This window comes from Pygoscelis adeliae, unplaced genomic scaffold (assembly GCF_000699105.1).
Source record: "Pygoscelis adeliae isolate BGI_AS28 unplaced genomic scaffold, ASM69910v1 Scaffold66, whole genome shotgun sequence".
Taxonomy (NCBI): Eukaryota; Metazoa; Chordata; class Aves; order Sphenisciformes; family Spheniscidae; genus Pygoscelis; species Pygoscelis adeliae.
The window spans coordinates 7,383,434-7,397,114 of NW_008825167.1; the positions used below are offsets into that span (position 1 = coordinate 7,383,434).

Below are 13,681 nucleotides of genomic sequence, written 5' to 3' on the forward strand. Positions count from 1 at the left end.
AATAACTAGAGAAAATGCTGATGTTTTGTTAGGAAGTCAAAAAGCTAAGTGTTTGTGGTGGGAATACAGAACAGAAAAATACAAGTGTCTGATGTGTAGCTACAGAATTTGAAATGAGCAGTCATCATTTCTATTTGTCCTAGAGTAGCAGCCTATGCCAAAGCTAGGAATTACAGTACTTAACAGCAATTTTTTTTGTATGACCTTCAGGAAATCAGTTAGATCTGTGCCTCTCTTCCTTTACGTATTTAAGGGAGGGTTGAATAATGATAAATCACTCCTTTCTAGATAAGTTAAATAACCTTAGTGCTCTGAGTATATGAATGTTTTGATGTTTTGGGTGGCTTTTTTGATGAGGTATGCTATGAAAATTTTTTGTTTTAAAAGTGGTGATATTTTATTATTTGCTGACTATGTATAATTTATTTTAACATAAATAGGACATATAAGAATTTCAGATCTTGGATTAGCTGTGCAGATTCCAGAAGGAGAAACGGTCCGAGGACGGGTTGGGACTGTTGGTTACATGGGTGCGTAAAGTATCCTTTGCTAGTTATGTTTTACCAGAAAATTTGCTTCTGTAAATATATGAATGACTTGTCCAAAGAACTATATTTGGTCTGGATTAGTTACTAGACATTTTATGGGAAGGAAGGTTATGCGGTGGTAGATGTTAGTAGTCAATTATAAGCCTACTGATAAACTTGAAAACTTAACTCTGGAAATTCTAGCTTTAGGTAGAACTTTAAGAAAGCGCCTAATTTTTAGGGTCACAGGTAAGCAGATGAATTACTGTGACAACACATTTGTTTCCATGCTTTGGAAAAACTTCATTCTTAGTTTGTAAACAATAATGATCTTAAGTGTTAAAGAACTTAAGTGCTTCTTTTGGATATAAACAGAGTCCTCGCTATAGAAATTAACATTTCTTTGAAGTACAGTGGAGTTACGCAAAGATCTCTGCACAGAGCCAAAAGAGTGCCTGAGAGTTTTTTCAATATTTAATTAGTTAATTTCAAGTGAATTGTCATGGGGATTTCTTTGTTTTTGTTTTGTAGCTCCAGAAGTGCTCAAAAACGAAAAGTATACATTCAGCCCGGATTGGTGGGGTCTTGGGTGCTTGATTTATGAAATGATTGAAGGACAGTCTCCATTCAGGAAGCATAAAGAAAGGGTCAAACGGGATGAGATTGACCGGAGAGTAAAGGAAGACCAGGAAACATATTCAGACAAGTTCTCAGAGGAGGCAAAATCCATCTGCAGGATGGTGGGTGAAGAGACATAGAGGTTTGAAAATTAAATTTCTAATCCTTTTTAAGAGATGAACTACTTTAACATTTTCTATTGAAAATTTTTCAAAGCTGGAGTTCTTAAACCTTTTTTTGGTTCAGATGGAATTTTGTGATTGTCCATGAATTGTTCAATTATCAAACTTTGAGAATTCAGAACGTTTTTCAAGATGAAGGAAGGCTACATAAATTGATTTTTCATCACGTGAATGAAAAGGTCCAGTACTCCTTGGACCACATGTAACTATAGATGGAGTACAATAGCATGCTCAACTTTGATACTGTATGGGGAGAAATGGCAGAGTAGTATACTAGTTTCTTTGCCTAAAAGAATCTGTACAAGGCAACAGGTTTTTTTTTATCTTGCATGTTCTTAAATTTAGTAAGAAGCACATCTATACAGAAAGCTTCAAAAGTTTTCTTTGCTAGTTTATGCAAAATATGTGCATTACTTAAGCCCACTGGAAAAAAAGTAAGTCTGTATTTCCTGAAAGTAAAGTCTAGTGCAAAGTCTGTACTGTAAAATCTATTTAGCATGGCATCAATTAAAATATTTCCATATAACTTTGGGTATAATCTTCAAATGGTCTGCTCTCAGGGATTCTTTTGTCTACTGAAAATCTTTTTGCTCCCAGAATGCTGTAGTGGATTTCCAGTTCATTTTGATACCATGATAAATGTCATCTAATAAAAGGCCAAGTAACAAAATAAACTTACTGAAAGACATTGTATATAGATTTTTTTTTTTTTTAATTGTGGGATTGTATCACTGGATCAGCTTTTTCTTCTGTATCTTTGCAGTTACTTGCTAAAAATCCAGGGGAACGACTAGGTTGCACTGAAGATGGAGCTGCCATTGTAAAGCAACATCCTATTTTCAAGAATATTAACTTCAAGAGGCTGGAAGCTAACATGTTAGAACCTCCGTTCTTGCCAGATGTAAGTAGGTGAGACAGATTTGATTAGTATCTAAAAAGGCAAGAACTGTCATAATTCTGTGTCAGCAATCATGTGAACTCCAGAGCAACCTTTAAAGTTAGTTAAATTGGCAGGAGAATGCCATTGTAGCTATTGATGGCTAGTTGTTTTGTGGCATTTCATCCAAGATCACAAAACAATTTACAATAGTGGTATTGCTCTAGGAAGCTTTGTAGCTGATTTCTTAGCCATTAAAAGTCTACTTCCCTAGCTCAGATGCTGAACAAATGAAGATTAGCTTTGAAGAAATTACTCTGGAGTTGTGAAAGGAGGGTGATGGAAGATGAGTGAATTATAAAAACCATTAAGAAATCCAGAGAAGTTGCATGCTGTTTCTGGTTTTGTTGTTTCTTTTCTGTTACTTGCAGGACAGATGGAATTGCTCAGGTGCCTTATAAAGAGAGTCTTTTAAGTTTTTGCATTTCTGTTTTGTAGAATGGTGTAATTTGGTGATAAGCAATGTGAAATATAAACTGCAGACATTTTGCTCCCCCTTTGCTCATCTAGGAATGAAAAAAAAAACCCAAACATAAAAAAAACCCCAAAACCTTAATGAAGCAATCTTGTATTGTACTGCAGCCACGTGCCGTATATTGTAAAGATGTCCTGGACATAGAGCAGTTCTCAACAGTGAAAGGAGTGAACCTGGATACTACAGATGATGACTTCTATTCCAAATTTGTTACAGGTTGTGTCTCAATCCCTTGGCAAAATGAGGTATTGTATATTTCATAAAAGATTATTTTCTTTAGCACAGCAATATAGAAGATTTAATAAGGGATATAATTATAGTATTAACTTTCTCTGTGAGATGTAAAGAAGTTTCTGCTGTAGACTTCTTTGCTGAGAGACTTCAGAAAAAAGTTCTTCCCAAAACATAAACAAGTTGCTAAAAATTGAGATCTATGTTAAATTTGCATAAGTAGAATCTGGAGTCTTGTCATCATAGATACAGCCTACAGAACAGTATTTAGCATTAGTATAACCACATTTTCCTTGTTCTTCTATCACGTTATTCAATATTGCTGTTCATAGGAGAGGGATAGAATGCTATTCAAAGTATTCAAAAGCGAATAGGCGCATTGCAAGCTGTTTGTGTATCATGCCTGTATATCAATAGAGTACCCAAGTGACATAGTAACACAGAACTGCAGATTCACCTTTTCTAAGCTTTCAAAACAAACAATTCAACATCGGTTGAGTCAGATTTTCTCTTAAAGCTTTTTCATCTGCCTAGTGAATAAGTATTCTAGTACTCTGCATGGAATACTAGAATTTTGCTACCTCTGCATGCAGTTCAATTTGTATTTAGGAAATTCAAATTTTCTTTATTGTTTCAGGAAGAGCACTCTAACAATTATTTAAAATTGTAGTTCTTGTTATGAATGCCTTCTCCCTATTATAAGATGTTGATAACTTTCTGAAATTAGTCATTTTGAATTCTACTAGTGTAGTTTCTTTCCCAGTATGATTTTTTAATTTCATTTAAAGCTTGAACACAAAAGATGAGCAATTTCTGAACAAGTCAGAGAAAATACATTCCCTTTTGTTTCCCTTTTGCTTTTTTTTGCATTTCACTAAGAAGGAGATTTGAAAGGTGTAATTTGACATAGAAAGTCTTCACTAAGAAGCAATGAACCTTAGGCTGTTGGAGAAATAAATATTTCCTATGCTGTGTTGTAATTCTGAACTTCATTATATGATCCAGCCATTAAGAAATGCACTGCAGCTTAATAACTCAAACCCCACATAGAGGGATAAAGTTGAAAGTAGTTGTGGAATTCTGGTGATGGTAATTCCTTCTCTTCAGGGAATAACTGTGCAGACTTCATTTTACATTTGTGCTTATTTTTTCTTTTAATTCAAGTTACTGAGCTTTCCCTCAAATCTTTGCTCTCAGTCTCTTCAGAATTCCTCCTCCCCTCCCATACTTTACCTAATGTCATGGTTTACAGCAAAAGCAGACCGCATTTCTTCTTATTCTTCTTTATGCCCTCTCTCCCTCTACGAGGTATACTCATTTGGTTGCATGCCCTTTATGATAGATGTGTATCAGTGGCACTCACAGATAAATGCCAGCTATGTGTGGGCATTAGCCACTGTCCCCCTTCTGACCATGCCTGTTTGTTACATTTTGGCATTTACTCTTTCTGCTGTCCTTTCTGCATCTGGTAATTGTATTTTTAATTCTTTTGTTTTCTGTGTTCACAAACATGGATTATTTCAAAATCCCTTGCTTCTCTCCAGAGACCTGTCTTCGTTATCTTTTTATTTTTTTTCATGAAGTATTGCCTTCTCTATCTCATCGCCTTATTTTTAATTATGGTATACTGTTGTATTTTGATGGACGGTTGCCCAAAGCACCAGAATGATGTTTAAATTACTGTGGTCAGACATCAGCTGCTTTTTCCCCAAGAGTGCAATTCATCCCCTTTGTAAAAAGTATTCCCCCCTAATACTATGCAGGTACTAGTATTCTGCATAAAATAATATTTTATCCTACTCAATGTCATGTTTATTAATAAAGTTCAGTCCAGGGTATAGAGATATTATATTTGTTAGGCTAGACTGCTCTGAAATGAGCAGGATAGATGAAAGGAAAATCAATTTCTGGTTCTAAAAACTTCTGCTTATTGCATCATGGGCAGAAGAAACGCCTTACCAAAGCAAGGGAGCATGAGAGTACTTACCTGCATGATAGTGCTCTCATTGCTATTCTTTAGTTCGCTGGAACAGCAAACAACTCGCCACAGGAGAGTTAATGTAAACGTTGTGCCTTCCTTCATGGAGCTCTGCGAGTGGTGTAGTTTGGCTGATGAATTTGTAAGTTGTTAGGAGTACCCAGCCAAAGTAAATATATAATATGTGGAACATGTTTGAGAGGCTTGTATGGATATTTCATTTATACTTCCTATGTTTCAAAGATGATTGAAACGGGATGCTTTGAAGATATCAATGCCTATGAAACTGATGGTACTGTGTCACCAGACAGAGAGAGGTCTCCTAAACCAAAGAGAGGCTTCTTTCACAGACTTTTTAGTGGAGAGGTAAGGGTATTTCTTTTCTTTCATAAGAAAATTACCAGTAAGACCTTAACGTCCATTCAATTTTTTACATTATTTTGTGATAGGAAAAACAAGTTGTTTGCTGAATACTGAAACTAATGAAATCTGGTTTATTATGGCTTTGCCCCTGCACTACATTTCAGAAACTGTAGCAATCCCTGTAAGTCCAGGAGTTTTTCCTCCCTCAGCATTCTGTCTTCTTCTAGTGTCTGCTAGCTGTTACCTGGGGAAAAGGTAGTGTGTGCTGTTAACAGCTTGTGCTATAGATCTTTCTTTCCTAAAGATATTAATTTGGGTCTTGCTCCTTACACATTTTGCCAGTTTTTATAAAAACTTCTGGGGAGATGACTTCAGAGATAATTGAGGCCCCCGCTGTAAAAACTTAAATAAAATTAAGTAATGAACTCAGAAGCAAGTGTGGTGGAGCGATGCAACTCCTAGGACTCGCTCCTTTAGAAAGTTGGGCTCCCAATGAATCCTTCTAGTGTATTAAGCAAATAAGTAAAAATATCCCCTAAATGAGTGAGTGTGAAGAAGTGTCATGAAACAAATGTTAAAATATCTTAGGAAGTTTAATGCCTTTACCAAAACAACAACAATATGTAAACATATGTTTACATAGCTTCTGATAATGCACAGCCTTTTCTTACGCACGTAACATCTACTCTTCAGTAAACATTTAGAGGTATATGAATTGAGTATTTACCACCTAAAAGACAGGTGGCATACTGTGTTCGTTTATAGGTTGTGAGAAATAGGCTATTTGTAAAGGTTTTCAGTTGAAGATGCTGTACGCAATTCTGCTTGCTCAGTATGCCTGCACTTAGAGTAGAATTATCTTGAGAAGCATGAGTATATTCCAGTAGAGAACACTTCTGTAGAAATTACTTTTGCTTTCAAGCAGAAATGGAATTCTAGAATTGCTAGGAGCATATCATTAAGTAGCCACAACAGGGCCATGTATTAAAATTGCATGATGATATTTTTTGTCATCAGCTGGTAATTCACCTCTCTAAAATGGTACAATGCTAATGGAATGTATAATAGCACTGTCATTTTCAGTTCACCTTTTCAAATTCACTTTTCCCCCACTTACAGTAATGGAATAGAAAGAATGGTTAAGTGTACTAATAATCTCACATAGCTAAAGTTAAAGCTTGTGTCTTACTGTAGTCTTTTCAAGCTGAATCAGCAGGGTTCATATTGTCCCCAGATATGGTTCGATGTATTGAGAAAGAGTCCTAAAAAAATTAATATGGCTTGAGAGCCTTCAGTTGGTTTTGAAGTAATAAGACTGCAGTTAATTGTCCTGTGAAGTTAAAAGAAGGAAAGATCTTAAGGTTAAATGAAACTTTAATGACTTGAGATTTGGGGTTGGGTTGTGGTTTCCTTTGATATTCCCAAGCATTTAGTTAGTATGGAGTAAAATGTGCTGGAAAAAGAGCCACCCCCCAGCCTTTCTGCACCCCATAAAACACACAAACCAACAATAGTTCTGCAGCTGAATTGTCTCTTTGTCTTCTCTTGCAGGTCTGCTTTAAATCTGATTGCAGTGATGATGAGCAGGAGTCCTCCAGACTTTAAATCGTTTTACTCTCATCAGAAAGGATGAGCAAACTTTAAATGTTTTATAACTCTGTAGCAAAGTGTATTATATATATTTTTTATCTGAGTTCAAGGATTTTTGTACATTTGTACTTCATTTGTTTTAAGATGTATATTTTCACTAAAGCTTAATTGTACAAAAAGCAATGAGTGCCATTTGAGTGAGTGTGTTTCTGTATGTATTTGATTTATCTTGATTTTTTTTTCTTTCCTCCCCAGTGGAATGAATCTAGAAATACTAAAAGGATTTTAAAGCACAGAGAGAATATCTATGGCATCAATGTAACTTTACTTTGTATGCTCCTGGTAAAAGTCGTCTTGTTCATTAGGATCTTCATTAGCAGTTTTCTTAACAGTGAAATTGCTGTATAGATAAATTTCATAATTCTGGTATTATCCGGCAGCATGGCAGTGCTATTACCTACTGTATCTCTCAAGCAACTGCTAAGGAAAAAGGAATTCAGTGCACTGTGGCCAGCTATTATGAATTGCTCTTTACTATCTGGCTCTGTAGAATGTCTTTCTGTGTTTCTATATGTAGAGAATTCTGAACATTTTACTTAATCCTGTAACAAACTGTATTACCCCATTCTTTCCTTTCTACCCATCTTAAACATCCTCTCCATACAGTTTCTTGGCATGGACCATGCAAGTAGACCCATGCCAAAATTTTATAACTATATTTTTGAGTACTTTGTTGTCTTTACTAAAAGGATTTCTTTTTACCTGTGGGGACACCTTTTTATTTTTTTCTGTAAATGAAATTGTTTACAACTCCATGTGGGATGTTCTAGTTTTATAATGGGTTAAAAAACAAAGCATGGGCTCTTCTTACTAACCTCCTCTCTGCTTATTATGTTGTAATACGCAGTGTTGTAGGGTTGACAGTGATCACTGCCACTGAGGGAAGGACAAGGTAGTATTAAGTATCAAATTTAATTATGTAAATAATCTTTCCTTATAACCTTTAAAAATTTAAACATTAAAACCTGCCTTTAATCATTGCTTGACACAGATGTGGAGCTGGTATTGAAGTTTTAGTTACAATTACCTGATGTTCATTAGCAAAACTGTTTCCAGCTGCTTGAAAACTTGTCAAACTTCTGTTCTTCTGGACTCAAAGTATGCCAGACTTTCTCTTTATTTTGTAAAGTTTCCAGTAAAACTATTAATCTGTGTATGAGAATGAATTTAGGGAACACATTTCATTAAAAGCCTCTTCTGTTTTCAAAATTTGCGATCCGCAGACCCACTGGAAGAAACTTAAGCTGCTTCTGAGAAACTCAGAAGAGACCTTTGATACTCAAGCCTATTGTCAGGTTTTAATTCACAGTACTTTGTCTCCAGTGACAAATGTTTTAATGGGTTAGAATTTGAAAAAAGTTGAAAAACCAGTGCGTCACAGAATCCTACTGGGGCCGAACTGGTGTCTATCTGAAATTGTTCCTCTTGGCTACTGTGCCACAGAAATGAGGAATGAGACTCTCTTCTTGTGTTTTCAGCGCATTTTTCCTGATGTCTAAAACAGCACAGAGGACAGCAAAATGACTGCCATAGAAAGTACAAAGGGAGAAATTGGCAGAGGGAGAGCTGAATGAATTAACTGGAAGATGGTCTGATGCAATAGTGAAGGGATGGGAGGCTTGACAGAAAGAGAAATATCTGAAGTAAGGGTGTTGGCTGGAGCCATTATGTGTGAGACAATGAGCTGGCATGGTCTGACCTGACCCTCTTTATTATGTACCACAATAATTGAAGGACTCTAAAAAGATGGGGAGTGGAGAAATAGGGAAGTTACAAAAGTGTTTTATAAATACCTCCTTGGTTGGAGAAGTGATCATGTTTCTCTGATTAATTTTTTAAGATCTTAGGTTTGCTGTTCTGAGGCAAAGGTGACCATATTAACACTAGACATATGGGGTGACAGTCTGGATTTAATGCCTGCTTAGAGCAACTTGAAATTTGGGCAAGAATACCATGGACACAAGCTGAGTAATTTTTATGAAGAAAATACAGGAAATTGGCTTTAACAAATTAAAAAAAAAATCTGAAAGTCTATTTATCATGTATTTCAAATTTTCTTTCCATATTGGAGGGGGAGGGATCTTAACTTAAAAAAAAAAAACAAAAAAACAAAAAACAACCCTTTTATTTTGGAGTGCTGAGACTTAACACTTATTCTCCAGGGATCTGTGAAGAAAAAAGACTAGATGAAGAGAAAAGGGAAGTTGTTCCTAAGAAGTGGTTATTTATACGTCCGCTTCTTTGGACAAGGAACTCCAACCGTTCAAAAAAGTGGAGGTTTTGTTCATTTTTGTGAAGCTTTGTTTAGTTTCATTTCACAAGTTTTTTCTTATGTTCTGAATAATACTATTGAATTGTTTTTGAGTAACTACATGTTTGCAGGATTAGGACCTAGATTCTGCTGGGGTTTGGGTTGTTGGTTTGGTTTGGTTTTTGGGTTTTTTTTCCCCAGTAGGATCAAGATGGCATTTTTCTACTATAAATTTGTCCCTTTGGCTAGAAATATAACCACATAATAATGACTAGATATTATCTAATGTGAATCCCCCTAATGAATTAGAAAAGACAAGAAACTGGAAGGATCAGTATAACTCTCCTTATACGGTACATGGAGATTAAGATGTTATGCTGTTTAATCTAAGGTGACTAACATTGGTTAGATGTCTTTAGTGAGTATGAGTAGCTTGGAGAGGCATTTTGAAAGCAGGGAGAGGGGAGAGCACCTGAAAGCAAAATGCTGTGGTGTGATAAACTTAACATCAACTTTGCTCTTGATTTTTATAGGACACAACTAAGACAAAGAAGGGGGAAGGCAGCAGGTTGTGTATACTTACTATGTAGCCTTTTACTCCCATGAAGCTGTTTTTAAAAAAAAAAAAAAGCCAACGTAAATTCTTGTCCTTCAGTATGACTTCATTATACCTCCATGAATTCAGATTCTAGATCCATGTGTTAGCAGGCTTTAATAGCAGTGAGACAATCCAAAAACCCAACTGCTTTGTTGTACTGGTGCAAGGTATGGAAAGATCTATGGAATTCCGTGGAGTTACTTGTATGAGATCAACTCTCCTTTTCTGTGGCTTGTGTTTCCAAGTATTTGTGTATGTAAGTCTTAATGTCTGCTTGTGCATACCTCATGAATCTATATATTTAGCTCAAAATTCAGAAACTGTGAAACAATGTACGAGTATCTTATTGGTTTACTTAATGCTTTTGAATGTCGTGACCAACAGAATAGAATCTTCATGCCTCAGGGTTGTTCTCTTTCTATAAAAGAAATTCAGCTTTTTTTTTTTCCCCCAGAGGTGTAGTGTTCATAATAGAGATGGTGTTATGTTTCTCGATTATAACAACAACCAAACAGTCTCAGCTGAAACAATGAGCACTTAAAAATAATTACTGTATAATAATAAATAGGAAAAAACCTGTGATATTTCCGTAACAAAGAGAGCGCTATTGACAAATCTTAGCCTTTAATAGAAGATGTTGTCTTTTTTTCCAAATCATTCTTAAAACAACACGTGAAGGTTTTTGATTATGAAAGAGAATTATCTCCATCTCAAAATAAAATTGTCTAATTTGAGAAATCAAGGATAGAAGCTATTAAAACCAACTAAAAATCCATTTTTAGAATGCACTTCAATTATTTTTCAAACAATACTGATGTAAAAAATTCCTCATTGCCATTTGTACAAACGAAGAATACTTGTTTACAAGTTACTAAAATAACTCAACAGAAGTAATATCATTTTGCTTTGGTTTAAATTAGTGTAATACTAAATTGTAATACTGGAATGATCACCTTCACTTTAGTATAGATTTTCAGAAAACACTTCTCTTTAGGAAGTACTAAAAAATGGAATTAAAATAAAAAAATTAATGGAAGGCATCTTTAAGCTAAATTTATGTTTACTTTGATTTGAATTACCTGCCTGGCTCATTTTGGTGATGCTGATGTCTTTTCTGCTGAATGTACAATTCTTTTTTATTTCATAGTTGTTCTTATGGTGTAATCTAAGTTTTGCACATGAGATGTAGGTAGCTTTTCTCATGTTCCACATGTCCAAAACACCAGAATTCTTTCCAAGTATAGCAAAACTGACTGTTAAATGTGATGTGTTAGTTCCAGTATCTCCAAACCCCTGAACTGCTCTTATATGAGCTGTTTTCCTGAATGTTCTAGCATTGTTATTCCTGAAATAAAAGCAAAACACTGCCGCGTATCTCAACCACATGTATTACTGTCTAATGTGATTTATTTACCATGTCTATCATGGTAGCTGGGATAGATAAAAGAAAAATTGTAATTAAAAAATAATCACAATTTATTGAAGCAGAAAATGTGTATTGCATGGTGTAAGTTCTTTACCAATGTAAGATTGTCTGATCCAGGAAAAAGTGCCCTAGCTCTGTTGTACTTGCTCAATTGATGGTCTGAATCTTGATTTCTATATAAATTTATGTGTGAAAAGACAGAATTATCAGGATGGGCTGCTTTCCATTAACACATTTACTGTGAGAACACTACGAATGTGAATGCAAGATTGGTCAGTAGCAGCTGTAGTTCTACTTGTCATCAGCCTTATCATGCATATTGAATTTTCTACTATTGCCAAAGGAAACTAACCAGACTTCGCTCCCCTTGAGAGAATTTATACCTTGGTATTAGGTGGATTTGTGTTTTTTTGAATCAAATACTTTTCAACAGTAGGCTGCTTGTATTTTCAACATTTTGCCCTGTTTATGCAAAGGCTTTCACTGTAATTTTATGACATGAGTTGAAGGGCTAAGCACTCAATTACTATACAAACCAGCTTCAAATTAAGTGACTTTAAGAGTAACATAACCATGCTATGGCATAGTGCAGATTATCTGTGCGTATGTTGAACTGCATGGGCCAGCAGTCTCATGAAGTCTATTGGATTGAGTAGTACCAATTACCTCCTGAATTGTTCATGGAAACGCAGAAATGCTGGCCTAAGTGTAACTTCGGGACAGGGTGAAAAATATTCTTGACGTGCTTGTCCAACCTGTTCTTAAAAACATTAAATCAAGAGGTAACCTATGCCTAGGTAGCCTGTGTTTAGGAAACCTTTCCACGTTCATGATGTCCATATCTGTCTTACAGACAAGATAAAAGCATGTTTCTTCTATTTTTTTTCTCCTGGAGGTTGAGATGAATTCATCGTCATTCACTAAATTACATATAACCTTTTAGGTATTCACTGTTAGTCCATTGAGATTGTGAGTTTATTTTTCTTTGTGGTAACGATGGCTGTTCTCTAACCCTGCCTGCTTGTTCTTGCCCCTTGCCAGTTTCACATTGCTTTATTTTTGCTGGTGCAGCTGCTATTTGAACTGGATCGGTGATGTGGATCTGTGACATGCAAAGCGATTGGGAGAATCTGCTGATAAGGTACTTGGCAAAGAAAAACCTGATATCCCTGAGTTCTTTTCCAATTACCCCAACTCACGGTTAATGAGCCAGAGGGCTTGCGCCACCGATCAGTTGGGAAAGACAAGGAGAACAAAGAGGAGCGTGCTTGTGGGCAGGCATTGCCTTGGCGTTCCTGCCGGTGAGTCAGCAACCCTTTTAGAGGACCTGCCCACATTTTGATCTAAAGCTTCAAAACAGTTTTGCAAAGACTGACTAGGTTGGTGGCTTGTTTAATCTGCGATATGAGCTTATGCTCTTTTTAATGTGCTTAAACTTATTTCGAAGTGTGGAGTGGCACGTGCAATTATCACAGTGTATGCAGCATTCCAGCTACGCTGTCATCTTTTTTCGTGTATCATTTGCTAAATAAAAAATTCATGATCATCCATATGTTCCAGAGAAAACTCTGCAAGCTTTATCATAAAATAATCAGGAAAATATTCTTTTTACCTTAAAAGCTCACATTTTGTTACACATTTATAATGTCCATCCCTGCTAGCAATAACCAAGTTGCGTGTTAAGTCATTACTGAGAATTTCTTTTCTTAAAAGCACATCCAAGAGAAGCGCTCCATTTCCATTGCTGGAACCAATTCCATGTGTTTGAGATACAAGTTGAATTGCCAGTTCTTACCAGCTGTCATTTAAAATGTGTATCAGCAACTAGATACATTAAAATCAGTGGTTGTAATGGGAAAGTTCACAATAGTGCTAATTTTTTTAATGAAGTGCGTAGTAATAAGATCAGTGATTTAAATATTGTATACCGTCTCTCTTGTATACTGTATGTTTAGTACGTGGTTTAAGAGTGCAGAAAGTATCCCCTGATACAGCAACTCCAAAATCACAAGAGGCGCGCTGAAAGGCGGACGGGTGCGTTGCCAAGTTTTAAGTGTCCTATTCCTGGAAGTGTTTCCTCTTCCCTACAAAACTGAAACGCCGGTGGCGCCTTTGGCAAGCATCTGTGTACTACGCGGGCTCGCTGGAAACGTGGGTGGGGGAGCTGTAGGGGTTACCCGCTGCGCGCGCTTGATGTATAGGCATACGGAGCGTGTGTTGGGGATGTCGATGGGTTACGATGAGGGCTTGGGTCCCGCTCGCGCCGTTTCAGGTTCGTACAGGGCCGCGGAGGTGGACCTGCTGCACCTGCTGCCGCCTCGCTCCTTCTCGCGGGGAAAGGGGAGGGCGGGCACAGCCCCCGCCGGGTACGGAGCCGAGGGTGGGAGTGGGGCTTCCCCTCCGGCGGCTGTTCTTCGGGCCGTGCCGCCCTCCGTGCGCACTCAA

At 36.6% G+C, this 13,681-nt stretch overlaps 2 protein-coding genes across 2 annotated transcripts in view; both read left to right on the forward strand.

Moving 5' to 3' along the window:
* The window catches only part of GRK4 (G protein-coupled receptor kinase 4), a 28,202-nt gene extending 21,122 nt beyond the window's left edge, over positions 1 to 7,080 (forward strand). Inside the window, exons 10-15 of the mRNA XM_009328815.1 lie at positions 441 to 530; positions 1,059 to 1,267; positions 2,091 to 2,228; positions 2,847 to 2,984; positions 5,192 to 5,314; positions 6,863 to 7,080. Of these exons, the coding sequence (XP_009327090.1) occupies positions 441 to 530; positions 1,059 to 1,267; positions 2,091 to 2,228; positions 2,847 to 2,984; positions 5,192 to 5,314; positions 6,863 to 6,916 (752 nt within the window). The 3' untranslated portion in view covers positions 6,917 to 7,080. The remainder of the gene's footprint in view (positions 1 to 440; positions 531 to 1,058; positions 1,268 to 2,090; positions 2,229 to 2,846; positions 2,985 to 5,191; positions 5,315 to 6,862) is intronic.
* A 6,379-nt stretch (positions 7,081 to 13,459) lies between these two features.
* The window catches only part of HTT (huntingtin), an 87,095-nt gene continuing 86,873 nt past the window's right edge, over positions 13,460 to 13,681 (forward strand). The window contains exon 1 of the mRNA XM_009328884.1: positions 13,460 to 13,602. Coding sequence (XP_009327159.1) covers positions 13,460 to 13,602 — 143 coding nt within the window. The remainder of the gene's footprint in view (positions 13,603 to 13,681) is intronic.